General features: G+C 40.2%; 2 protein-coding genes across 7 annotated transcripts; both read left to right on the top strand.

Annotated features, from left to right (window-relative positions):
• The first annotated feature begins 1,078 nt into the window (after positions 1–1,078).
• On the top strand, positions 1,079–14,424 carry LOC122878714 (phosphatidylinositol transfer protein beta isoform-like). The gene is made up of 12 exons (XM_044201905.1): positions 1,079–1,238; positions 4,383–4,413; positions 7,952–8,097; positions 9,054–9,145; positions 9,407–9,414; positions 9,834–9,908; positions 10,969–11,052; positions 11,286–11,363; positions 11,483–11,593; positions 11,856–11,978; positions 13,229–13,298; positions 13,399–14,424. The coding sequence occupies exons 1-11, from the start codon at positions 1,222–1,224 to the stop codon at positions 13,274–13,276; spliced, it is 813 nt and encodes a 270-aa protein (XP_044057840.1). The 5' UTR covers positions 1,079–1,221; the 3' UTR covers positions 13,277–13,298; positions 13,399–14,424.
• A 561-nt stretch (positions 14,425–14,985) lies between these two features.
• inpp5ka (inositol polyphosphate-5-phosphatase Ka) lies at positions 14,986–26,770 on the top strand. Of its 6 annotated transcripts, none has more exons than XM_044201892.1 (15): positions 14,986–15,131; positions 15,564–15,758; positions 17,317–17,563; positions 18,208–18,312; positions 18,424–18,532; positions 18,724–18,840; positions 19,550–19,725; positions 19,944–20,055; positions 20,193–20,302; positions 20,455–20,481; positions 22,748–22,979; positions 23,698–23,835; positions 23,921–24,004; positions 24,101–24,205; positions 24,346–26,770. In XM_044201892.1, exons 2-15 carry the CDS (start codon positions 15,575–15,577, stop codon positions 24,439–24,441), a joined length of 1,842 nt encoding a protein of 613 aa, XP_044057827.1. In that variant the 5' UTR covers positions 14,986–15,131; positions 15,564–15,574; the 3' UTR covers positions 24,442–26,770. The 6 variants fall into 6 exon arrangements, with proteins under 6 accessions (XP_044057827.1, XP_044057828.1, XP_044057832.1 ...); XM_044201896.1 differs by lacking the exon at positions 14,986–15,131 and adding an exon at positions 15,251–15,270 and having other exon boundaries at positions 15,564–15,657; XM_044201893.1 differs by lacking the exon at positions 20,455–20,481.
• Positions 26,771–26,776: the final 6 nt, after the last annotated feature.

Consider the following 26,776-nt stretch of genomic DNA (forward strand, 5'->3'; position numbering starts at 1 on the left):
GGGGTCAGACTCTCACTTGTAATACTGATACTCATGGTATGTGGGGTCAAAGAATGAAGAACAGAAGAGAATTATCTGCTTGACACGTGAGTGATGCACGAGACGACTCTGTAGGCAAACCTGTTGGGCAACAGCAACACAGAGTTTTCTCAGCACCGTTTTAATCACAGAGGAACACCCCAGGTGGACGCAAACTGTCTGAGTAGTCTCATAAACAGGTTGAACCAGAGTTGACGGTTTCTCCCTGCACTGGTTTGACCACACTGGGGCGTTCACACACACACACACACACACACACACACACACACACACACACACACACACACACACACACTTTTCAGTGGGCTACTCCACCCTCTGAGAAGACAAGGAGATGTACACTATCCTTGTGCACCAACTGATGCTCACTGACCTGTGCTAAATAAAAGTGTGGGCAATCTTGCAATCTCTATGAGTTTGATGCCACATACAAAAACGTCTGTTAGGCTCATAAGGATCTTTGTGTCTGAAAATATGGTAAAGTTCACTCTGCAAATGAAAAGGATTGTGATTCTTTCTGGTTTACACCACAACAAACACATGTCAATGTTGAGGCTACTGCTTAAGTCGAACAACCACCTGTTATTCTTATTGTCACCGTGAGTATGAATCCATTCAATTCAATTCAGTTTTATTTACATAGCGCCAATTCATATCAGAAGTTATCTCATTGCACTTTTCCTATAGAGCAGGTCTAGACCTTACTTTTTATAATATTATTTACAGAGACCCAACAAATCCAATGACTATCATGAATATTTGAATGCTATTAGTTACAGAAGCAGCAATAATAGCAGTAGCAGTAGTAGCCTAGTGGTAAAGTATAACGCCTAAAACAGCAACCCTATGAGCTTGTAGGACAGTAATTAAAAGCAGCTTGTAGGGGTACTGCCAAGCATACACATAAAGTCATAATCCCAACATAAAGTTCATATTGGTGAGGCTTGATAATGGTCCAACCAGCTGCACTTGAACGTTACATCAAGTTACCTGAAACTAAAGGTGGGTGTCTCCTCCTCCGTCGATGCCGCGCCCCTTCGGGCGCACACGGCATCTTCCAGGAAGAAACCCGGAGTAAAAAGCGTCAAGCGCTTGAATGAGCGGCTTCTGCCAGCTTTAAAAAGGATTTTCAGGGATTCCCACTCTCTCATATGCTGCTGTTTGGACGGAGGCACAGTCAACATGCTGATTAAAGAATTGTGAGTATCTTTACTTCTAAAATTGCGTTGTTGTTTTTTTTATCAGATAGAAGATAGAAACGGGCTATGTCACTGTCGCTCCGTTGGTCGATAACACTTATTAACCTTTCTCAAATTATTAACTGTTAAGTTACATCGAAAAGGAGGCCGGGATAATGCTACCATTATTCAAAATGTATCTAAATCTCGCTAAGCTACGGTATTTTGCATTTCTGACGGGCTCCCTGTGTTTCAGCACCATAGCTTGGTGGAGTTGTCAGAACTCCATATCAAGTTTATGTGGTTGTTAGCAAAAGTATGTATGCTAGATGGATTACTATGAGAATGATAGTTATTCGGCATAGATAAGTTAGGTTGAGCTATATGTTTGAAACAGTAGTGTAAATCCACTAAACGTTTAGGTTTGGATTACACTGCCCGCTGCCGACCTAGGTTAACTAACTTGCTGACATTACACTGTACTTTGGTAGGAAAAGGGAGACTATGGGTGCGGCGAAACTACTTTCAAAGTCTAATTTCCATTGACTTCATGTATTCTTTGAGGTATTGATGAATGCCGAAGTGGAGAATTCCTCTCAAGTGTATAGAAAATATATTAATTCACAATTCATAAGGCATGCGCGTGAATTTGTAAGAAAAGCCATCTCAAACCGGCAAATGTTTGGACAGAGTTTGGGCGCTTATGAAGTCAAGTCAAATTTATTTACCTAGCCAAATTTTAAAAATCACAAATTTGACTCGAAGGGCTTGATTGAAGGGACTGAATTGAATGAATGAATTACTCTTTTAATTTCTATATTCTTGTAACTCTTGTTTTATGACAGCCATGTCATATGCACATCATTTCTGGAACAACATCCAGTAGCTAGCTGTCATCTGACCATGGTGCAAAGTACATTAAAAGGTTAGCCATGTTATTTTGCTTTGGAGGATCAGCCCGTGCCTCAAGAAATACTGCTTGCAAAATAAGATAAATGGACCCATCATGGCCAGAACTTGTAAACTGCAGTGTTTCTGTTAGTGCATGGGCACAGGCAAACCTATATCTTTTTCATCACACCAGTCATCAAGTTCATACGGGGAAGGCTCCTCTTTCACTCTGATCTGTTCTAATGAAATATTCAGGCCCTGCTAGACTGGCAATAGGTGGCGATGAACTGGCTATTGTATCAAGGCATAGTAGAGAGGGATACACAAAGAACAAACACACACACACACACACACACACACACACACACATGCAGGGTTTCCACCAAAAGTGCCAGGCATAGGCTATTTGTTCTCTCACATTGGCAGTCTTGATTAGCCTGATCTCAGACAGAATTTCCAACTCGTTACGCCCCGTTTCCATCTTCAGCGGAGTGGGCGGATTTGAAGGCCTGAATCCAGGCAAAGTCTTGTTTGCAGTTTTGTAATTTCCTCTTCCTCTTCGCTAGGTTCCATGATAGTGGGACACTAGCAGAGAACTAACCAGTAGTCTTGCTACTTCCCATTGATCATTACATATAACTAGGGTGTGAGAGAGCTGGAGCCCTAGGGAGCAGGAACAACATATATTGTTATCTTTGCTTTGTTTTTATAGCTTTGTCTTCAGGTGCTGAGTGCTGACAGACATTGGTAGTTTCATTAGGTCCTTGCTGAACTGTCATGTCTAAATTGCCCGTGACAGTCACCTCTATAGGCCAGCTGATTGACCACTGATTTTTGGTGCACTGGAAGATTGTGTTTTTCCTGTCACCTTTATCTAGAAGTCAGATTTCTCATTGTGTGTTGGGAAAAACTCAAAAAACACACCCTCTAAATTAAGTTGCAGGTGTGCCCTCAGCTCTTATTGGTTAAAGGAGCACTCCTCTGACTTTACTCATGAAGTTCAGTTTACTCGTCACGAGGAGTACTATCCAGCCTGTGAAAACAACTGTATGTCTTCTGTGGCTCTGGAGGGAACATTGGAATTGGGCTTGAGTCAGAGTTTATAACAGAATGCCTGCATTATAACTGAGGTGTGTGGGCTTTGGAATACGTGGGCATTTAGGAGGTAGAGAGGCTCTAATGAAAGACACTACTGAGTTGCATTGTGGAAAATATAGGATCCAGTGTTGTTGGAGCTTGACCCTTACTTGGGACTAAAAGTCAGGGTATCTCGGCCTCTGCTGCATTGATTGCCTTCCATTCTTTTCTAAATCTGTCTCTTGTGAGTCCCTCAACTTTATGGAAGTGCAATACTAAATTGCTGGAGTACCTCTTTAATATATCGAGGTAGCAAGCACTAATTAGGTAACATATATCAAAATGAAACAAAAATAACTCAATGACATTACTTCAGAGGTTCCTATTGATCCTAAAGGTTAAAGCAGCACTTCGACACATGCACTTAGTCTCTTTCTTGCCAAGAATTAGATGAGAAGATCACTACCATGTCTGTATGGATAATATGTGCCGTTAGCTGGAGCCAGCAGCCAGTTAGCTTAGCTTAGAAGAAACATTGGAATTCGGAGAAAACAGCTAGACTGGCTCTGTCCAAAGGTAACTCACTAGGAAACAGTCTGGCACATAACCGCCCCCGTAAAACAGTGAATTGTCCTTTTTATACTTAGATGTTTTTACACGTTAAACAAACGTGAGATAAAAGCGAGATATAACGTGTTAATTAGGGAGCTTTAGAGGTGCTGGTAGGTGAATTTGATTATCTTTGGACAGCCAAGCTAGCTGTTTCCCCATTTTTCCACTCTTTATGCTAAGCTAAGCTAACCGACTGCTGGCTCAGGGCTACATATTTACCATACAAACTTGAGAGTGGTATCAATCATTTCATCCAACTCTCTGCAATAAAGTGAATTTCCCAAAATGTCCAAATATTTCTTTAAATTCCACGTCTAGAATCCGTTTTGAAATGAATTAACTTGCAGGTTCATTTAGACTTTTTGGACATGTGACTATTGATGTGCTGAGATTATGTAATCAGAAGGCTGTTGTCTGTACGTTAAAGACAAAATGTTTATATGTTGACCTCTGATAATATATCCACATCTACTTCTTGTAGGTCAACAGTACAATCGTCATTGTTTTATTATCTGTTTTATCGCTGACTTGGATATCTGTGCTCTAATGAATGTCTTCTTGTTTTTGTTTTTTTTCCTCTGGTAGCCGAATTGTCCTGCCCATTTCAGTGGAGGAGGTAAGGACTCATTTGTTTACTTTTATTTGATCACGGACAGTGCATGATAATTGACATCAACGTAATGTAAATGTTCCAGATTTAGTAAAATAGCTAATATTCATTTAGAGTCCCCTTATCAGTTGGGTGTTTGGTTCTTATTGACTCAGACCATCGACAATTACAACCTAGAATTTCTGCACAGATCATTTATTCTAAATGCACATTTTAAGCACTTGTGCAGACTGCTTTGGCGGTAACTGAACCCCAAATGGCTCCCGAGGGCTGTGGCCCTCAGTGTATGAATGTGGTTGAATGCGATATGTAGCGTGTGAAGCGCTCTGAGTGATTGGAAGACTAGAAATGCACTATACAAGTACAGTCCATTTACCATTTACTTTAGGCTGCCTGTAGATGCCCTTGCAGTTGAAACACTTAGTTATCAGGTCCAGAATGGATTTAGCTGTGTTTAATCTACGATACCATTGGCTGCTACCATGTTATCAAGAGAGCAGGTTCAGCCTCTTTACCTTTCCCCTTCATTAGAGTTCTGCTTTATGGAAGAACCATGAGGGTTTTATTAACCTTCCTCACTGCACTTGTATGTGAACCCCTTCCTTTTTATTACCTAAATGTTCTTGGCCCATTCTACGTTTCAATGCAAATGTTCCATACAACACCGTTCTCTTTGTTTTTCTATTGCTTAACACAAAGCAGAATCCAGTATTTCACTAAGCCGTAATCACTGTTTGCTGTATGACCGGCTTTTCCTCTGATCCCTTTCAGTGTGAAGCGTTAGCTGGATTCCTGCGTTAGTTGAGTAACTATAACTACGTGTCACAGTTATAACAGCTCGAGCTGGATCAGATCGGAATGAAATATAGGTGGGCTCTGTAGTCTGTGAAATTAATCAGCATATCCTTCCATATGTGATGCTGCATTCACAGTTTTTGGAAACCAGGTTGGGTGGGTTACACTGGATCCTACACTTTTATTAGAACAGGCTTGTCTTTTAAATGCCCATGCCTTTTAAACTCCACCGACTGATGACATCATCAGGGTTAATTTTTCAAACTTAATAAAGCTTCTCTGGAACCTCAGAAGACACTATACAACTGTCTTCACTGGCTGAATAGTACTCCTCATGACAAGAAAACTGAGCTTGATGTGTAAAATTGGTGGAGTGCGCCTTTATTCAAGAAAATAATTGGCACATTAATAGATAATGAAAATAGTTGTTAGTTGCAGTATTGCAATAATTTGCTATATTTTATACTGAACTGAAATGTTTTCACAGAAGTGATTAGAAAAATCTTCTCACAAGCATCTGTATGTCCATTTTAGGTAATGTAACTGAATACAGCTCATTCATTTAATTTTGTATTTATTTTTAGAATAGAAGCTCTGTATGGAAAAGCTGTTGGACGATGATGGTTTCACACAACACTGCTTGGAGCCATGTCATTCTGACTGTTATTCACATGTGACTGAAATGCAGCATACGATTTTAACCAAGCGATGGCTGTCCTTATTATCAAGCAATAACGCCTTCATTCACAGTCCACACCTTGTTTTTGTCAGTAAATCGCATGATGTGAACCAGCAGGTTCACTTTTTCTCTGACAAACTTGACAGACAGAACACTTCATGCCTCAACATGCTTTGTCCAATTTTGATGACCATCTCAGGTTCATCCTGTTTGTTGTTTGCGGCCAAATGTCGTGTTCCCTCTGCTGAGCTGCTCATTAAGTCTGACTGTCCTTGTCAAAGAGAAGACACTGGTTATACCCGACAAGTCACATTCCTGCGTTCCTACTCACAGTGGGAAGGCTGAGCATCCACAGCTAACAACATAGGTTACTAGCCTGTAGCAGGGAGAAGAGGGCTTGGCTTGATTCAAATACAAGACTTGTGTCTAACAAAGCTACAGATGGCAGCTGATGTGTCATCAGTGATCTCACCAACTGTAACTCAAATTTATAAACATTTAATAATCATATAGAAGAGACAATGACACTAACAACTTCTGTATTAGAAGCAGAAGCCTCAATGGATAAAAATGCAGAACAACTTTCAACGTTTGTGTCACTGACTCTGTCACTGGTAGTATGTGACAGAGTCATATATATATATATCTCTCCAAGCGATATCAACCAAGCGATGGCAACATCAGGAAAAAGAAACACGAAAAACTAGAGAAGTACCAAGGGCTCAGAGAAGAGCTGGAGAAGGCCTGGAAGGTGAAGGCGACAGTGGTGCCCGTGGTCATCGGAGCACTCGGGGCAGTGACCCCCAAACTGGAGGAGTGGCTACAGCAGATCCCTGGAAGAACACCAGACATCTCGGTCCAGAAGAGTGCAGTACTGGGAACAGCAAAGATACTGCGCAGAACCCTCAAGCTCCCAGAGGACCTGAGCTCGAAGGATGAGACCACCCGCGGAGGGTGAAGGACAAAGTTTTTATATATATATATATATATATATATATATATATAAGCCATATTCACTGTTTCAGCATTGCATGACCCATCCTTTAGGCAACTCTGAAAAGATTTTCTGTGTGTGTGTTAAGTGGGAGTGTGTGGGCCTGGCCAGGCTAACAGCACTAGTGATGTGAGTCACTCTTTCCAGTGTCACAACACTTTTGCCTGACTCAGGAAGGGTTTGAACTATGGGGGTTGGAGAAGGAGGAAGAAGAAGAGGAAGAGAGGGGAAAAAAGTCAACAAAAGGCTTACTCTGCTGGTTTTCCTATGCTGAAGTCTGTGTCTGGGATATCTAAAGGAAAATGGTTAACCTACGGTCATTTCTGTGAATATTGAGGTCTCTCTTGGGTTATTATTGTAGTATGTTTTATTTATTTTGCCAGTTATATAGTAGTGTAACAACACTAATGTGCTTTTTTCCCCCCAGGAATACCTAAGCACCATGGGCAAACATCCAACACTGAAAGTGTTTAGGACGAAATAATCTAAATCTAATTTTTCAAAGATTGAGCTGCCCAGTGCGCTAGTTGGCCATTAGCCACTACTTAGCCAATGCTAAGCTAATGTAGAAGAAAACAAGGTTGATGAGAGCAGAGGGTTATGGGTCATAAAACCACAATGAGCTGAAAGATGCTAAAATGCTCCACAGAGCTGAGGGACACTGTAGAGTTGGTGATTATTCTCATTAGTACCTTAAAGATATTGGTTAATGCAACTTTAACGTCATTAGCCTAACCTAATTTCAGTAGTTTCACCTGTATCTTTCCTGCTATGAAAAGTTAAAATGGCTGCTGTGGAAAAGCTCTGTTACTATACAAACTGTCACTGATTAGCATACCTTCAACCGGAGAGAGAAGCTTATTATTAAAGGGTGATTCCTTCCAAAATCTTCTAAAAATTGATCAGCTTTTACTTGAAAACTTCCTTTAATCAACCCCATAAATGAATGTGCAGTTTTGGCTCCAGTGTCCAAGCACCAACACATGATTCGGAGTGAGAAAATTGATTTGAAGTCATTACTGTATAAATGTATCTGTAAACAACAATAACCATGCTCTCCTCTTTTGTCCCTCCAGTACCAAGTGGGTCAGCTGTTTGCGGTAGCAGAGGCCAGTAAGAGTGAGACGGGTGGAGGAGAAGGTGTGGAGGTGTTGGTCAACGAGCCCTATGAGAAGGATGGAGAGAAGGGACAGTACACCCACAAGATCTACCACCTGAAGAGGTATGCAGCTCAGCACTGCTACATTCACACAACTACGTACTGCGTACCTCACACTACCTGTTTGGCTCTAGAAGCTTGCAGAGCTAGCCCCCCACACACACACACACACTGTAGCTGGCGAGCTAACTAATAACATGCTAGCTAGCTCCTTTCTGTTTTCCACCTTGCTAATTGTCAGTTGTCAGTTAGCAAGGTGGTTAGCTCTGTCACTAACAGGACAATATATTGACACAGTTTATTCAAAAGGCGTATTTTTACGTTTTTGTATCGACTCCTGTCCCATAACTGTCTTAAACCATGCCTCTTTTGTGGAATAGTCTATACTCTGACAGAGGAGGTTAAATAAAAGTGGATGGTGCAGCACAGTTAATAAGCTTCTTCCATTTTGGACTCTACGGCTGTCTTTTCCCACAAAGGTCAGCACTGTCAAGGAAGCATGCTGTTAGTCAACAGGGTAAATTTGCGTGTCAAAGTTGAACTCAAAGCGAAAAATGTTTTGAAAAATGCAGATTTTATCACCCTGCGAGCAAATCCAGTGATCCCGATGATTCCATTGAAACAAAGTGATTTTGGCACAAAATTTTGCCGGTTTAAACTCTGTTTAACAAAGACCCTTATCAGAATGTCATGTTGGGCATAATGTTACTGTACTTGCACACTTTAGCTGCATTCTGTCAAACTGCAAACATCATAGGACATTATAGGATTATAGTGGGAAAGCATTTCAAGTACAGGAAGCTGACACTTAGCTAACACTATAAGAAAATACAAAATTGTACCTAATGCGTCCTATATTTCTGTAAGTCTCTCTGTGTGTGTGTGTGTGTGTGTGTGTGTGTGTGTGTGTGTGTGTGTGTGTGTGTGTGAGAATACATTCAGCTGCAAGAATGTATTTTTTTTTTTTGTGATTGTGCATACTTGTGTGACTACATCAATGCCTGTTTGTGTCTCTGCAGTAAAGTGCCAGGTATTATCCGTGTGTTAGCGCCGAAAGGATCTCTCATGGTTCACGAGAAGGCCTGGAATGCATATCCTTACTGTCGAACCAGTGAGTCCCAAACATACACACAACATGTTGGCTGACAATGAAAACACCACATACAGATCTGCAACCCATTCTCAGTCAGCGCCTTGTGGTGTTCTTGTACAGTAAAGACCAACACCAGCTGTTTGTTTGCAGTGCGTGTTGTGGAATTTCACAAATGAAAAGCTTGATGCTTGAAATCGGTGTATTATCTGAAACCTTGTCTCTCCTCCTCTTTCTGAACCATCCTCTTTCCATCACGGTCCACCTTTTCTTCTGACTCAGTCCTTACTGTAAGTATTCTTTTATTTTGAGTTTCCAAATAAAAGTTAAAATGAAGTTAAACTTTCTACATGTTTATCTTTTTATTCTAAATATGGGACTATTTGTATGACGATAATATAGGGAGTAGAGTTAAAACTGAATAAAGTGCTCAGTGAAACATTCTTCAACTTAACACGCTGAAAGACGAGATGGTGACCATGTTAGACGAAAGGAGACACCGCAATGCAGTGATGAGCTTCACTTCACTGTGTGTGTGTGTGTGTGTGTGTGCGCGCGCGTGTGCGCGCGTGTGCTCATGATGGTGTTAATGTTGTGTGGGACTTAATGCACAGTGCCGTTTCACAAACTGTACTGCAGTCACTTTGTGTGTGTGCACACCAATAGGATTGATGACTGACCCTATCATGTATCTCTCCCATGCTTACAGAATGAATACATGAATGAGAAGTTCATGATTAAGATCGAGACGTGGCACAAGCCTGATATGGGGGATCAGGACAATGTAAGTCATGTGATCTGGCAATAGTATTAAGCAAATGCATACAGGTATAGTTACATATATAACTGAAGAGTTACTGATGAGAAATAAGCATTTTGTTTGTTATAATAAAGTTGTAATTAAAATGACTGTCCTGTTTTACTGCTGTGTTTACAGAACTTATAGAACTAAGTAGCATCATATAACAGTACAACTTCGATTAGTGGTTGTCTGTTAACCAATTTGGAAGTCATTGCAGGTTCCAGTCTGGAGTTTGGTGGTGGGCTGCCATTTGAATTATGGATTGAGTCTTCTTGAGTCAAAGTCCACCACTTTGGTCCAGACTGAAATATCTCAACAATTATTGAATGGATTGCCATTAGAATTTTGGACTGATATTCAAGGTCCCTAGAGGATCAATTCTAAGGACTTTGTTGATGACTTTTCATCTAGCGCCATCATCAGGTCAAACTTTTAATTTGTCCAATACTTTGGTTTATGGCCAAATATCAGCAAAGATAATGTCATTCTCGTCAGCCTCAGCTGTACTTTGTGTTAAGTGAATGTTAGCATGCTAACAGGCTGAAGAATAGAATATCCATGTCAGCAGACCATGCAGCCATCATGTGATGTTGTCTACAACGAATCTGGAACTAGTGCCACGGTTATCAAAACATGCTTCATATTTGGGTCGGCAGACTTGTGGTGTGCTACCCCATGTTATTGACTCCCCTTTAAGCGTTTAACGTCAAAAGGGTAATTGCATTGGGGAAATGGGGGATTGTCTGCCTTTGGCCTTATTAATGCAAGCCCACTGGAGGAAATCTGGGACAAAATAACCGATCCTTGTTCTCTGCTTAAACACATTACAAAGTTCAGCTGAAGCTGACGTGATGAAATCCTCCATTGCTTTTTCTGGGACTCTTAATCTCAGATACAACAATCCAACAATCACTAGTATGGATTTTGAGGCCCAATATCCTGCACTAGTCAAATCCTAACTGTACTTTGAAGTCTGATATGTGTTCCTTGCCTTTACCAAGCAACTGACCTAACTTGATGGTTTGATTTTGCCTTGCTGCAGGTGCATGGGCTGGACAAAAGCACATGGGAAAAAACTGAAATAGTTGACATTGACATTGCTGACAGAAGTTGCATAAGTCCAAAGGTAAGGGCAAAAATTCTGCATGTTTTTAGAAACAAGCCCAGGTTTTGGGTCAGAGTCTTCCCATCAGTACCCAGTAATTACTGAAACTGTTTCACCATCTGCTTGGGATTGTTTAGAGTCACACTCTTTATGTTTAGGTGGCGCTTCTATCTACTAAACATTCAGTATAATAAACCTGTTTCATTTGTCATGGCTACACTGTATATATCGTACTGGTTGCATCCATTCTTTAGGACTACAACCCAGATCATGATCCAGCCATCTTTAAGTCAGTGAAGACAGGTAGAGGGCCCCTGGGACCTGACTGGAAGGTACTACACCTGCTGTCAACCTTTACTGTGGCTCATTTCATTAAAGAATTTCAATTATTGAGATTAAAGTCTTGGAGACTTTGTGTTTTTATGTTATCTGTGCATCTATGTGTTTGCAGAAAGAACTCGCTAACAACCCCAACTGTCCACACATGTGTGCCTATAAGCTAGCCACCGTTGAATTCAAGTGGCTGGGACTACAGGGCAAGGTGGAAAGCCTCATTCAAAAGGTATAAGATTGTTGCTTTTTTGTTTGTTTTCTAGGAGAAAACATGATTTTTGAAATACATTGCCCTCTGGTGGCCAATATCTGAATTTCTGCACCGAGGAAAAAGTATTTTGCTTTGTGTTGAAATGCCACACAATACTAGACAAGTACTTCAGATGACTTTTATATTTCACCCCTTAACTATTGTCTGATGTCTCCTCTCCCTCTGTTTCTCTGTTGTGTCCTCACGCTGTCTTTCTTACACATCTGCTCCGTCTGTCCAGGTGGAGAGGCGTGTGTTCACCCACTTCCACAGACAGCTGTTCTGCTGGATCGACAAATGGATTGATCTGTCGATGGATGACATACGACACATGGAGGAGGACACAAAGAAGGAGCTGGATGAGGTGACTGCACCACTGTTACGGGGCACTGGTTACCCTAGAAACCCGTTTTGTTGCATTACTTCTGCATCAGGCCTCTATGGCAGCCTATTACTGCCACCATGATAAAAAATATTGGACTCATTTCTCGTTATAGCGTGAAAACGACATACATTTCTCATTAATACTACATACCAAATGATTCTGTTTTAACAACAACCTTTTCTTGTTATAACATGATAAGTTGGTATGTTGATAAAACAAGAAAAAAATACGATCAATGCCTAGAGACACTACATCAATCATGACATGTGGTAGGATATTTTAATGTAGCAAATTCAACAAAACGCGGGACCTGGAGAGAGTTCTTTTGGAAGAAGATATTTTTTTACTGCAAAATGTAAATTTATACGAACGGGTTCACAGGGACGGGATGAATGCTGAAGGCAGTGTGGTTAAAAGAAATAGTTGACCATTTTCATATTCAGTGGGCTTGTCCTTTTTTAATTTTTTTTCATATTGCCAAGAGATCGCAAAGGAAATCTTTCTAAAATACTTTTTGCTGCCAGCAAGAGAGCAATCACATGGAAATGTCTGCAGACAAACCCTCCAACAAAGGACGACTGGACTTTGTCAATGAAATAAACCATGGAGAAATTGACCTTTACACACGATCAGTGTGTAAAATACTGGACTACATACTGTACATCTCCGTATAAGATGTAACCCATTCCATATGTCACTCAAGACTTGAGTTGCCCATGCAAATCCACTCTTTTTGCTTGAAAATATCAGTAAAAAAAGGTTTGATTTGTCTTTTTAATCTGGACAAATCTAACATAATAATCTGTGAATATGATTGTCTGTCTATATGTGCTAGCCCTGTGAGAGACCGGCGACCTCAGTAAGTCATTTAAATGACACAGGCTTCCTGTTGATTTAGTGTAATAACGAGAACGTGTGATATAACGAGGTAAAATGATATGTTATAACAAGAGAAGTTTCTTGTTACAATGGAATAATCAGGTATGTAGTAATAACAAGAAAAAAATAATAACATAAAAAATAGTTTGGTATAACGTGAAAAGGATCTCGTTAAAACAAGAATATTCCCGTTATGAGAAACCGAGCAAATATTTTTTGTCAGGGTGGCAGCAACATGTTGCTGTAGTCTTCTGAATATGTCTCGTCCCCAACAGCACTGCTTGTGCTTAATAAAAGAAATCAGGTATTTTTGTCCACTTCCCCGTAACATGTGTCTCTCCATGTCATAGATGAGGAAGAATGATGAAATTAAAGGCATGGTAGGTGACGACAACTGACGGCAGCTGGCTGACTAACCCCGTGAGTATTAAACTACTGGTGAGATTTTAACATTTGTAAATTTGAACAGATCTTTTTTTTTTTGTTTGTTTGTTTTAACTTGTTCTGTTTTCCTCTTCAGATCACTCTCTGATAAAGGAGGATTTCTTCTCTCCTGGGACACTGGACCTAGAACAGATTGATAGGCACAATTATCAGTAATACCACACTTACATCCTAATACAATTTGCTCTTAATAAGAGCTCATTATTGTAAAGCAATTGTGTACTTGTGTACAAATCTATGTACTGCATTTGAATACAACTACAGCAACTTAGTTTTTGCAAGTTTGCAAGTTGGGGAATCAGTTTTGAGGATGAAGTGTTCTTGCTTATGCCTATTCGGTCCAATAAATTTTAAAACATTAGGAAAAAGGTGTGCGTTGTCTCTGAAGACACATTTCTGATTACTGTTATCTTTTTTTAATGGCTGTTATTTGGGTTTTGTTTTTGTCTTTTCTTGATTTTTGTATTTTCTAGTTCTCAGTGATTTATTGTTTACCTACCAGAGCAAGGCAAATTTTCCACACGTCTTCTGTCTACATCTGCAAAACGCTCCAGAGTTACAAGGATCGTAGAATGTTCTTTTAAAGAATTGACAAATAGAATAGGTTTCAGTGCTTTTGAGAAAATTCTGTTAATTTCCTGGTTTCCTCTCACAAAGTGCACTTATTGTTCTGTTTTGTCACACTGGAAAATGTCTCCACCCTCCTGTGCTTAATGTTTCCTCAAGCATTTTGAATTCATCGTGACATGGTGGCTGGAGGCATTGTAATGAAAATACAGCTTATGTTTACGTAAAAACGATCACATATGAGGAATTCACTTTGAAAAGACCTAGGTGGTGGGTTTGGCTTCATACAAAGATGCCAGCTGCTGTTTTGTAATTCTAGCGTTGGGTTGAGGTTTTGATTGTTGGTGATGATATGTAAGAAGCAGCTGAACTTTCAAAATGATTGACACATGAAGCAGTTCTGTCTTAATAACTTTTCAAAAGTTTGGCCTACATCATTGTAAGTCTTGTCCTGTGTTGAATGAAATACCCTGGATTTTAATGTAATGAGTGATATGATTGTGTAGTATATTAAAGACAGTTTATTTGTTCCTTGCTTTTTGTATATTTGTAAATTGTATAGAAAATGTGGTGTCTTTCTGTTTTTTTTTTTTTTTTTGTGAGTGGATGAATCTTTAGCAGGTGCGTAGTTGGTGTCAAGAGTCCGATCATAAAGTTCTAATCTAACATGAAGCTGTCCTGTCTGACCAGCGGCAACACAACAGCAAGCTTCAATCCTTCACAATAAAAGCATCCCCACAAGCGTTAAATGACTAAAAACGCTACATTTGGCATAAGGGGTCAAAATGCTTATTTTCACTTGTACTTTACACTGACATGAATCTGTACCTGTGATAGAAACAAATGCTTCAGGTCAGACATGCAGTACAATAGTGATATTTTGAGACCAAAGTGTTCACTATAAAATTCCTTTTTCTGAACATGCAAACTATATGTGAAGCTAGTCACAGGACTTACTAATGGTTTTTAAACGAAATTGATGTCGATAGCTAGCAAATCCATTGCAGTGAAGATAAATAGATAAGCTATATATTCGATAAGAATTTATAGTAAATTAAATTATAACAGTTGACCGTTTAAACTTCCCACGCTTTTATTTTGAAGGCAACTAACTTGTCTTCCGGATAAGGGGCGGGAACAGCAACACTACTGTACTCAGCCTGGCTTCTGCTGTAACAGTATTTACTCTGCATCTCTTTGCATAGAAAAACAGCGAAAACAAGTACTACCAAAGCATATCAGGTAGCGTACGATTAAACTCCCTCACTCATACAGGTTGTTAATTCGAGAGTTAAGTATTTAATGAAAACAGCTTGGTTTAGTTAGCTGCGTAATCCGTTTACATGATGAGACGACAACATCACAGCAGCGGGGCATGATGGTAACGTTGGCTATGTGCAGTTAACTCGACGTAAATAAACGTTACCAGCTATGTAATAATCAAATCTGCTCAAGGCAGAGATGAAATATGTTAGACGTTACACTGTGTAGTTAGCCTTCAGTCCTGTCCCAAAGTAGAGACTGACGTTGTTAGCAATCTTAGCTAACAGTGTTACGGAACAAGTGCTTTACTGTTGCATTTATTAACCATAGTGTTTTTAGTTTGTTCAGGCTCCAGCTGTGTTTGTGCTACCAGAGTGTAAGTTATTGTGGATTTGCCCCATTGCCTTTCAGGTGTGGAGACGATGGAGGAGAATGAGGAGCAGTCAGACGCCCAGCAGTCAGACCTCAGTTTGAGGAAGGGAAACTACGAGGGGGACAGCTTCAGGTTGGACCGTTGTTGCATCTGCGTTTCTCGAAAGTCCAAACGGCAAACTTCGCGGCGTATAAGAGGAAAATTATTAATTTACAAGCCCCAAAATATCTCAAGTAAATTGCTTGTTTTTCCAAGTGTTCCTTGATAATATGGTGGTACGCCAGCCTGCCAAAAGCAGTAGCATCAAGATGGCAGTTTTCTGAATGGACCTTGGTCTGAGATATTTAGCTCTAGACCCTTCAGGGCATCCACAACATACAGTTACTGCACAATGAGTGAACTTATACAATATGCACACCTTTTGAAACGTGAGTGTTGATAAATATGATGAGCTTATGTGCGAGTGTGTGGTTGTGTAGCTGATGCACGGTAAGTGGACATACAGTATACTCAGTGAACTATTGCACTATTGTACTGTCACAGCCATAAATAGTTGCGCCTACTGCTCATAAAAGTGATGGCATGTGGGAAGAAACTGCTTCTGTGTCTTGTTGATTAAGTACTAAGTGATTTGAAGTGTGTGTCAGGAAATAGTTCCTGTACAGGGGTTAATTTAACTCCTATGGTCTTTTCTGCAATGCCAATGGTAGATTGCAGCCTCTTGCTTTGTGCTGTTTGGATGTCAAGCCACACCAGACTATTGAGGTGGAGGTGGCGAGGACAGACTCGACTGCTTAACCAAAAGTTCCCGTGGCATATTGTAATATAGGCTTAATTTCTTTCCTCTGTAATGCAGGTGAACTGTTTTTGTTGTCAAACCAATGATCAGTGTCATTAGACTGTAAAGAAGCCCAATCATATAATGGGAAGTATGGTATTGTGATTAGGGCGTCAATATGATGGGCTGTGATGACGTGGAATGGAGCCCAGTTTGTGTTTGGAACGCAATTTAAATATTGTATAATACAAAGAGTATGCAAGAGTGATTTTCAGCTGGTCCACGGACACTATGTTGTGTTGTTCTTGTAGCCAGTTTAGTTTACAGCTGCGGAATATTTTTGTTATAGTTAATTACAGGTTTGGGATCAGCAGTTGACTAACTCTTTGTGTCAGTGCCTGCCACCAGTACCAGATCTCCAAGGCTTTCCTGAAGGCTTAATGGTCTGCCTCATTTAGGGTTGAATGTGCTCCAGGACTAAACACAGTGCAATGTTTGCCAGTCTACAAATCTGACTGCTTTCTCGCAGGTGGATTAGATTGCTCAACAATACACACCTAATGCGGATTTGAAGAAAAAAAACAATGTGTTGCCATCCTGTCTGAGGAAAACGCAGCCGGGTGCTCAACAGCTTGCAAAGGGAAATTGTTTTTATGTTCATCCATGCAAGTTGGTTTCCCAATTCTTTAAAGAGGCCTAATGTTGAAACATTTTACAATGAGATTATACATAGTTTTTAGTACACAAAGAAAACTTTCTTTGTGAATTCCCTAATTCCTCTGTCCAACTCTGAAGCACCCAAATCCTTGAGCCAGGACTTTCCTCATTTCACTCAGTGGTTTGATTCAGAAGCTACCAAAACTTCAGACTGTTGCTCATTTGGCTCTTCACACAATCTAAACACACTTAAAATTGTCAGTTGTTTTTTTTTGTGGTACACTGCCAACAATTTTTGGTCTTTTAGGAAATACTTTGTGTGCTCGTATTTTGTAACATTGCTGCATTTAACACAGCCAGAATGGATGAAATCAGTCGGCTGTTAGGCACCATAGGGCGCGTTCGTTCTGACAGCCTTTCCAGTGATGCCACGCAGTCAACGGGCAGCAAACTGGTTCTGCGCCATCGGCTCAACCAGCTGATGACTTGTGTGGATGACTTGGACCCCAAAAACGAGCTGCATGAGAAAGTGGTCAAGACCCTGGATAACGCCTTCCTCATCTGTGGCAAGAGAGCCAACAAGCCGAAAAAGAACAGTTTCAGGTGGAGAACAAATGTCACCTCTTCGCTTGTCCTTTCTGTGTGCTGAGGCTGGAAAGACCCTTTTATTCAGCTCTTTACTCTTTTCCTTTTCTCTTTAAATTGTGCCATGGATTTTTCTCCTTTGGGTTCAATGAACTGCGCTATCACTGGCCAACAAAGGACACTCTTGATTCTTGCTAATTGAAACCCTCCAGGAGAATGTTGTGCTTTGAATTTCTGTCGTACATTTTACTGGCGTAGCTGGGCACAGAAAATTCAACATTATGGATGTTGCGATTTTGGGGGAAATGATGACTGCTCTCACTATGTGTTAACTGTAGCAGCCTGACCTGCTTGTGGTAGAAGCACAGTGCTTTTACTGTAACAGCTTTTAGTCTCGGATGATGTGCTCATCTTTGGTTTTTGCCACACTGAATGAAGCTGTTTGATTTTAAAGCTAAAAGTATAGTTCTGTTTTATTTTGTGATGTGGTGCAGCTGGATGTTTTTCTGTCGTAAGGTGATACTGTTTATTTTAAAGGTATATTGTCGTACCTCAAAGCTTATTCAGTTCTAAACATTGTCCATTTATTATTGATAGAATATGTTTATTTCTGGATGCAAGTGCTGCACAGATGACTTTTTTTCCATCTTCTGTGTCTGCAGGCTACACATGGTAACGTGGAACGTGGCCACAGCTGATCCTCCAGATGACTTGACCTCACTTCTCCATCTGAATTCCCCAAAGAGCCCAGACCTCTACGTCATCGGGTAGGTGGTGCATGGAATGTGAATTGATTGGTGGGGTCAGTACATTTTTTTACATAACCGGATATGGGCCGGAGTGACTGACAGTTAAGACTGTGTGTGTTTGTGTGTTAGTTTGCAGGAGGTGTACTCAAGGCCGTTGAGATTTGTGTCGGACATTGTATTTGATGACCCATGGAGTCATCTGTTTATGCTCACCTTGGCGCCACGGAAATACGTTAAGGTACAAATCTTCTCAAAACCCCCTCATACACATGCACACACATTAGAGGTGACACCAGTTTTCACAGATAAAGATCTTTCAAGTGTCCCTTTTTTTTCTCAGAAAGGGAGAGTCCTTGATGGCCATTAATTAGAGTATTATGTTGCGCTGTAATTACTGTGTGTGTGTGTGTGTGCGTGTGTGTGTTTCAGGTGTCATCCATTAGAATGCAGGGTCTACTGCTGCTCTTCTTCTCAAAACTGGAGCACGTCCCCTTCATCAGAGACATCCAGGCCACATACACACGCACGGGCATTTTCGGTTACTGGGTGAGAAATACACACACACACACACACACACACACACACACACACACACACACACACACACACACACACACACATTAAAAGAGTACTCTACTGATTTAGCATTGCACTTCTATAACATTGTCAGACTCACGGTGGACAGTTTAAAAAAAAAAAAAAAAAGGATCTAAATCGATGCAGCAGAGCCAGAGATATCGTCTTTTTTATTGCATGCATTCTTCTTCCTTGTCAAAACCTGGTGCCTACATTACCCACAATGCAATCGACCGCCGACTTGAACAAACCTCTAGCCTCAATCAGAGATGAGGGGCGGGCTACAGAGGTCTGATAAACCCAGATTGTTTTCATTTATAAACTTGTAGTCTTCAGCCCCAACGGATGCTGACTCAAGTGACATTTATCAGACTTCACACAGCTTCCTCTTTGGAGGCTAAAAAGGCTTTGATGTGTAAAATCGGCACAGTTCTCCTTTCAATAAGGAATGGAATAAAATGTGTCAAAAACACATTGCACTTGGTGTGTCACATTTGTGAACTGAACCACATCTTGCTGTTTTTTTCCCCCCCAAATGTCAAAAATAGCTCATGAGTTGTTTTTTCTGTCTTGTCTACTTGTAAAAGTATTGGTCCGTCTCTCACATAGTTTAAAAACTGGATGAGTAGTGCAGAATAGTTTAACAGAACTTTCTTTTCTCTTCCTGTTTGTCTCCCAGGGTAACAAAGGTGGTGTGTCTGTCCGTCTGTCTTTCTATGGCCACATGCTCTGTTTCCTCAACTGTCACTTGGCTGCTCATATGAAATACGCCACAGAGAGAGTGGACGAGTTTGAGTACATCATGGACACGCAGACCTTCGACTGTAAAAAGGCTCCAAGAATTGTTGACCACAGGTGAGTAGATACAAAATCCAGTTTACCCAAACGGATGTTTTAAAAATATGATCGATCTTAAAGGAGATCTTGACACTACATTCACCTCATTGTACCTGCCCTGGGTCAGTTTTTTCTGCTAGTATAAAATCTCTTCACTCACACTCATTTTCTTTAATCCTTCAATATTTACCGCAATACCGCTTTCTCCTCCCTCTTCTGTCCCTCTCTCGGTCCAGGCTGGTGTTCTGGTTTGGAGATCTTAACTTCCGAATTCAGGACCACGGCATGCACTTTGTCCGCTCCTGTATCAACAATCAAAACTACGACCTGCTGTGGAGCAAAGACCAGGTTTGACACTGAAAGAATCATTCAGTTGTTTGCAGCATAATTAGCTCCTGTTCATATGAATGAATATCATTAGCCATGGTTCATTACTGTTTGTCGTAGTTCAGGAGGTCATGAAATGTGTGCGTTGTCGTTCTCAGTTGACCATGATGAAGAAGAAAGAACAGATGCTCCGGGAGTTTGAGGAAGGACCTCTGGACTTTCAACCCACGTACAAGTTTGACTTAAACTCTGATACTTACGACACCAGGTGACTGTTTCCAAGTAACATACAAGAAATCATCATAATCAGTCCTAATTAATCATAACCAAACGTTTATAAATCACTTTTTATTTCCAGTACGTGTCTATTCAAATATTAATTTGTATACACTTTATCTACACCTGTTTTCGACTTCACAGGCTCTACAGGACATGGTTTGGCTTTAAGTAAGAGTTCAAAACACGCTTGTGTCCACATCCCCTTTAATATATCATGTCACCCCCTTTTTAATCCACCTAACTGCACTTCAGTATGTGCATACATGCTACTTTTAACAAGATGCTAAAAGTAGTATCCTCTGTTTTATGTGTTATCGTAACTTGAAGTCTTAAGCACTTTTCAAAGGCTTAATGAAGATTATCTTCATCTGTAACATACTGCACATTAAACAAACAAGCAGGTGGAACTAGCAGTCTTTTTAAGACCAATGTCAGATTGTCTCTGCAAAGAAAAGACTGAAATGCTTGTTTATTTTACAGAATGTTGTCTGAGCTCACAGACCTGTTGTTTTTGGAGCCAGTATTGTTCCTGTTAAAGGTACCCTGTGGAGTGTTTTGACCACTAGTGGCACTATGGAGCAAGTTTATGAGCAGTCCCTGTTTTCTTTGTATAATTGTTGCACGCACGAGGACGCAGGCGTGATGCGCCTTCCTTCCGACGGGTACATTTTATTCTACGGATAAACAGTTGGTGGAGTTAATGCATCGAGAAACGTAGCAGTGCAACAGTGAAATACAGGGACTTTTAGCTAGAGAACATTTATATAAATAATGGAGATTTTGAAATATTTAAAAAAGTTTACAAATGTTTTCTGATGAAGAAAAGGCATTCATTTAAGAATGCATAAAATGGGTTTTTATGAGAAACACTAAATGTAAATACAACAGTTTGTTTCCAAAAAAACTCCACAGGGTACCTTCGATATCAGTAGTCCATATTAACCCACATTTAACTTGTGTGTAATACCATCCTACTGCTTTCAGAGCTTGTTTGTATAAATGCCAGCGTGTAAACCTGTCTGGGCCCCAGATCAGCTGCTACATAACAGCCAGCATGCATGGCCAGAAATAGATGTTTTGGTAATATAGGTGCTATGACCGTGGATAATTCAATATGTGTGTGTTGGATTATAACTGGATATCACCCTTCTTACAGCTACTGTATTGGTCTGTGCAAATCTGCAGTGAAGTTTTTACTTCATTTGATGATGAAATGTTAGTGTTTTCTGAATGCTTGATGTAAAGGTAGGAATGTATTAGTCACCACTGAAAATGTGGGGGGAAGTGAAAATTGGCAGTTTCAAATTAATATTGATCAAAAGATCAAAGTGTAATACATACCCATATTGTGTAATATGAAAATGTGAAGTGCCTTAATTCAGTTAAACACTTGAAAACTCTGCAGAACCCTTAGAAACATGAGTCATGGCGAGAATCACAGATTTGGTATCTTTAGACATATCTCAAACATTAGCGTGAAATGTATTCATCTATTTAATTCCATTGCACAAAATAGCAGCTGTTACGATGGAATGTAATACTTTTATATTTACACGAACAAACTGAACCGTTAGCTGTTGTACTGGATGCATATACAGGTGCACTGAGGCCCACAATACTTGCAAATGTTTTGACACATTGTCTGATATAGTATTATAAGGTAAAATTAGATTATTGCATAAACCCAGCAGTTTATGGTGCATTAATTTGATCATGCAAATCTGGACTGTATGGCAGAGTGGTCAGACGGTTCCAGACCTCTGAATCGCTGTCCACGTCTCCAGTGTTTTCAGTGATTTAAATACGTCTGATGTTGTGATCAGACTGGTTTCCCGGTTGGAAAACCAACTCACCAATTAGAGATTTGAGGCAAGATTACAAATGCAGAGCCAGAAAAATGGCTACATCCTTGAAAAATAACAAAATAAACATGGCCACAGAAATAGCGACATGGGTGAATGGGATTGATGCAGCTCTACAGGTCATTGTGAGTCAACCACGTAACAACTCAACAATTGGAATATTTAGTTGATCGTTTCAAAAACTTCAAGTTAACTGCTCCTAGAAACCGCTACTGCACCTTCCATGTTGGCTGAAAATGGCACCAGCTGGACATATACATCACTCACTACCTCTCTTTCCAAACACAAGTCAGCCAACATGAACATGATGTCAGACTGAATAATGAAGTGAAACAAAATGGCAATTTAGTCTGATTACCAGGCTAGTCAGAAGCCTGATTGCAGAAAGGCTGAAAGGCTGAAATATGCTTTTGTGGCCACTGTGAAATAGATACTGCGCCTTGTTTTTCATCCATCACCCAGTCACGCACCTCACAACATCCTTGATTCTTGCTAGAAAGAGTTGACTGTCTCCTAACTAAAGCCCGCCTTTCTGCTCTCTGTCCGTTCGTCACCTGTAACCACCTGTCCAGCGGTAAGAAGCGCAAACCTGCCTGGACCGACAGGATTCTGTGGCGGCTCCGACCCAAAGCCCCGCCCCCTGGCGAGCAAGATGAAAACAGGGTTGGACTGGAGGCGAAGAAGGTCGGGCAGCTGAAAGAGGATGAGGAGTACCCTCTGAAGATCAGGCAGGACTTGTACACCAGCAACATGGAGTACAGCGTCAGTGACCACAAGCCTGTCATCGGCGTCTTCACGCTGGAGGTGAGAAACTCTTGCTCGACCCATCTCGCTCACCCTTTGTCCTCTCCTTTCTGACAGTGATGCAGTTGATTGGATTACATATTTATTGTAGCGTTGAGCAATGCTTGTTTTGTTATGGGAACAAATCCCATGAAAAGGCCAAAACCAACAGTGAATGTATCCCACTAACAAGCATTGAGTGCGTATCCAAAACCCAATAGATCTTATTCCTCTGTGCCTTAGAGCTCCATTGTTGTCCAGAAACACACCAATGAGCCACATCGTTGCACTGGGTGACATGTTACTTCATTACCATCAACACACACACTGTAGTTTAATTTGAATCAATCCACAATCCCTAACAAAAGCACTATTTCCTCCTGCCTGAGTAACTTTTGCTAAAAACTACAGTGCCCATCTGTTTAAGGGAGTTACCAAACCTTTTTCTTTTTTTTTTTAAATGAAAGTATATGTTTGTGACTTGTTTTTAAAGATGTATGTCTTTAGTAGGAGTAAATGGGCTTGAAGCTGAGATCCATTGGCAGGTTTCTTTCCCTGTCTGTCTTTAGCAATGTCACCCCTTCACTTGGTGAGCTATCATAACTGATAGAAACTGTGGCCAAACCTACCAAAATACGATCCATGTTGTAATAAAAGGATTTATCCTTTAAATATCTACAAAAGGCCTACCATTTACAGATGAATTTAAATAGTGAAGTTTATTTCTCTGTCCGTCCAGCTGAGGAAGATGTACGGGACTCCTCTGGTGCGTCTGCAGGCAGAGGGCGACTGGAGCGCAGACATTGATGCTATGGTTCTCTACAGCCCGCTGCAGCCGTTCCCCTCCAGTACGTGGGACTGGATCGGACTCTATAAGGTTAGCCGAACAACAGCCATTTACCACCGACTATTTCAGTGTGATATTTCAGTATGACGGTCTTGAACGTGTGTGTGACATTCAGGTTGGATTCACCAGTATGTCGGACTACATCACCTACACCTGGGTCAAAGACGACGAAGTGGCCTTCAATGAAGAAGTCATACAGGTAGTAACTCGTGGACTGATGAGTTGGACATCTATTTAGACACTTTATCTGGAGAAAAAACCCACAGATGATATAAATGCATCTCTGTTTTTGTAGGTATATGTTAGTAAAGAGGAAATCCCTGTGCGGGGAGGAGAGTGTGTGCTGTGCTACTACAGCAGTACTCTGAAGTGCATCATTGGAATTAGTGAACCATTCAAGGTGAGTAATAAGCACATACTGTATACCAAGATGAATCCACTAATAGACATTTATTTTCCCTTCATCCTACTGGACAACTTGAAACTGAGTTCCTGGGCATGTAAGTAAGCACCAGTGTGATCTGCTGGTCTCTCTTTTAGGTCCACGAGTCCAAGGTAGCCATTGAGGAAGGCTTGTTGCCTGAGAAGATCAACGGACTTGACAAAACCATAGCGAGTGAGGACCTTAAGAACTGATCTATCAGGAGTCACAGATGTGGTATGATGCAGAAATGGAAGTATTTGGGCCTGGATTGCCTGAACCACAACAAGGCTTTTAATTACTGTGTTTTCTAACTTGCCACCAAAGGAGCAGATTAGAAAGTGCTGCCTGTTCATGCTGTTATACGTCCCCACTGACCTCTAATGCTACCGGTGTGGCTGTTAGTTACTCACACCTCTGTGGTCAGTACGCTTTTTTTTTTACGACTGGTCTTATGGGTTATATATATATATATATAAAAATAATGAGCACTCCATCAACTGACTTAAAACCTGAGAATAAGTTTCCCTAGAATGGAAACTGGATTGGAAAATTTCAATTGGCCTTAACATTGAGCAAAGAAGGGCCAGCTTTAAGTCCTGGCCTAAAGCATAGCACAATGACAGACTTACTATATTGTGTATGAGATAGCTTAATAAAATATGATGAAATACTTTGAGCGAATGTTAGGTGTTTGGTTAGAGGAGTGGGAGGTAACAGGTTCGACGGATTGTTAAAACAGAAGGTGAAGTATGTTGTGGGCTCTGTACAGGCCTGCTGCTTTGTGTGATCAGTCCAGTGTGTCAGTTGATGAAAGGGAGAGAGAGCTCTCCATTTAAGGTTGTGTTAACAGATCAAAATATTTGTGTGAAGTCCATATTTTAATGCTGAACTTGCTCTCACAGCTGGCTTGGTGTACTTGGCGGGAAGTAAAAGCTGGAACACTGAATATTTAAGTTTGGCTTGTTTGGAAGCAGTCCAGTGAAACTTCACCTGACTGCTTATGAAAAGGGAATTGCAAAGTGAACAAAGCTCATTGGCGATTTTTTTGTTTTCACATCACTGTGTTCATAGGGAATGAGTTATTTCACAGTGGAAAATGTCAATGTTCACTGCTTACTTCCAAACAGGAAGAGATTGGTATCGTTGAAGCCATTCTGTGGATATATATGACTCATTTGCATGATCATGGCAAAGATGATGTCGGAGCAGGAGCTTACACAGGAAATGCCTCATTAATCGGTATTTAGCTATATTTTACATATGTTCATTTCAGTCCGACTTAAAGCTTGAAAATAAAAAGTGCTCCTTGTTCAGGGGATAATCAGCGCTTCAAAACTTTAGGAGGCAATAGTCAGCCAATGTATGTCACCTAAAACTTCAAAAGTTCATAGGACCACTGAACAGAAAGTGATTCAATCACAGCTCTCACAGAAATACCACCACCAGTGATCTGCCAGCACTGTAGTGACAGAGATTGTAAGAGAAGAAAAGAAAGGATATAATGGGACAAATCCAGTTTTTCTACAACGCATTTGTATTATGCAGTTTTTGAAGAAATGTTATGGACTGAATGTTCAAATTTGGTCCAATTTTCAGTAGTTTGATTTCAGTTTAGTGTTTGTGGTAATTCAGTAGTACTTTGTGTTTGGTGGCCCTACAGACATGGGGTTAAGTACTAGATGAATAAAACCCTTTAAGGCAGAAATAGAGAAATTCAAATGTATTGATGTGAACTATTCCTTTTAATAACAGAAGATGATCTCACTGTGTCCTTCTCCTTTCCACTTTCTTATCTTTAAAAACATTATGTTGTATTGGATAAAAAGTTATTCTTTATTTAGAGAAATGCAGAGAATTATTAATCCTACGGGACTGATCTTAACTTGTGTACTGTTATTTAAAATATTCATAGGGCTCACAGAATATCTCACCTCATGTTGTTAAATTAGCCCACAAGCACCTTGAAGTATTTCATTTTTTTGTTTTTTTTGGAATATGAATCATTCTCTTTTAATACTGATAGTGGTATCACAGCAGAATGGATGTTATGTTGCACTGTTTATTGTTAATGCATACGTATTTATAGGATGTCATTATGTTATGTTATTATTGGTGTGTATTGAGAGAGAATATAAATTTGTTCTTTTTAGAAAACAGTATGGATTCAGCAAGTGCCTCTGAAATGATTCTTGCATTACATTTAGTGTACTGTACTATGCTGCTCAATTTTGATACAATATGTATCATTGAAATCAGATTATTTATCATAACATGGCATGGTTTTCATGGCCTGTTCTTGTTCCTCTTGATTTTAAATATTGCTGTTCTAAACTTTCACCTACATGAAGATCTCTTCTACTGAATTCTATTATTGGCTTGCTGTAAATAATTATATCAGCCAATTTATATCACTGCTTTTTTTTTTTTTTTTACTAAAAAGTGACTTATTTTTTCAAATAGAAAGGAATGTTGTAGTGTACTGTAACAATACCAACAAATGTATAGCTTTGCAAATGCAAGTATTAAATCTCTAAAGTCTCACTTCAT

Source organism: Siniperca chuatsi, linkage group LG7 (genome assembly GCF_020085105.1).
Source record: "Siniperca chuatsi isolate FFG_IHB_CAS linkage group LG7, ASM2008510v1, whole genome shotgun sequence".
NCBI lineage: Eukaryota > Metazoa > Chordata > Actinopteri > Centrarchiformes > Sinipercidae > Siniperca > Siniperca chuatsi.

Excerpts from the sequence above, each read along its gene's own strand:
- LOC122878714 (XM_044201905.1), top strand. Across the intron at positions 9,909-10,968 it reads ATATGGGGGATCAGGACAAT|GTGCATGGGCTGGACAAAAG; the intron begins GTAAGTCATGTG and ends GCCTTGCTGCAG. Across the intron at positions 11,364-11,482 it reads CCCTGGGACCTGACTGGAAG|AAAGAACTCGCTAACAACCC; the intron begins GTACTACACCTG and ends ATGTGTTTGCAG.
- inpp5ka (XM_044201892.1), top strand. The coding sequence starts at position 15,575 with ATGGAGGAGAATGAGGAGCAGTCAGACGCCCAGCAGTCAGACCTCAGT. Across the intron at positions 19,726-19,943 it reads CCAAGAATTGTTGACCACAG|GCTGGTGTTCTGGTTTGGAG; the intron begins GTGAGTAGATAC and ends CTCTCGGTCCAG. Across the intron at positions 23,836-23,920 it reads ACTGGATCGGACTCTATAAG|GTTGGATTCACCAGTATGTC; the intron begins GTTAGCCGAACA and ends TGTGACATTCAG.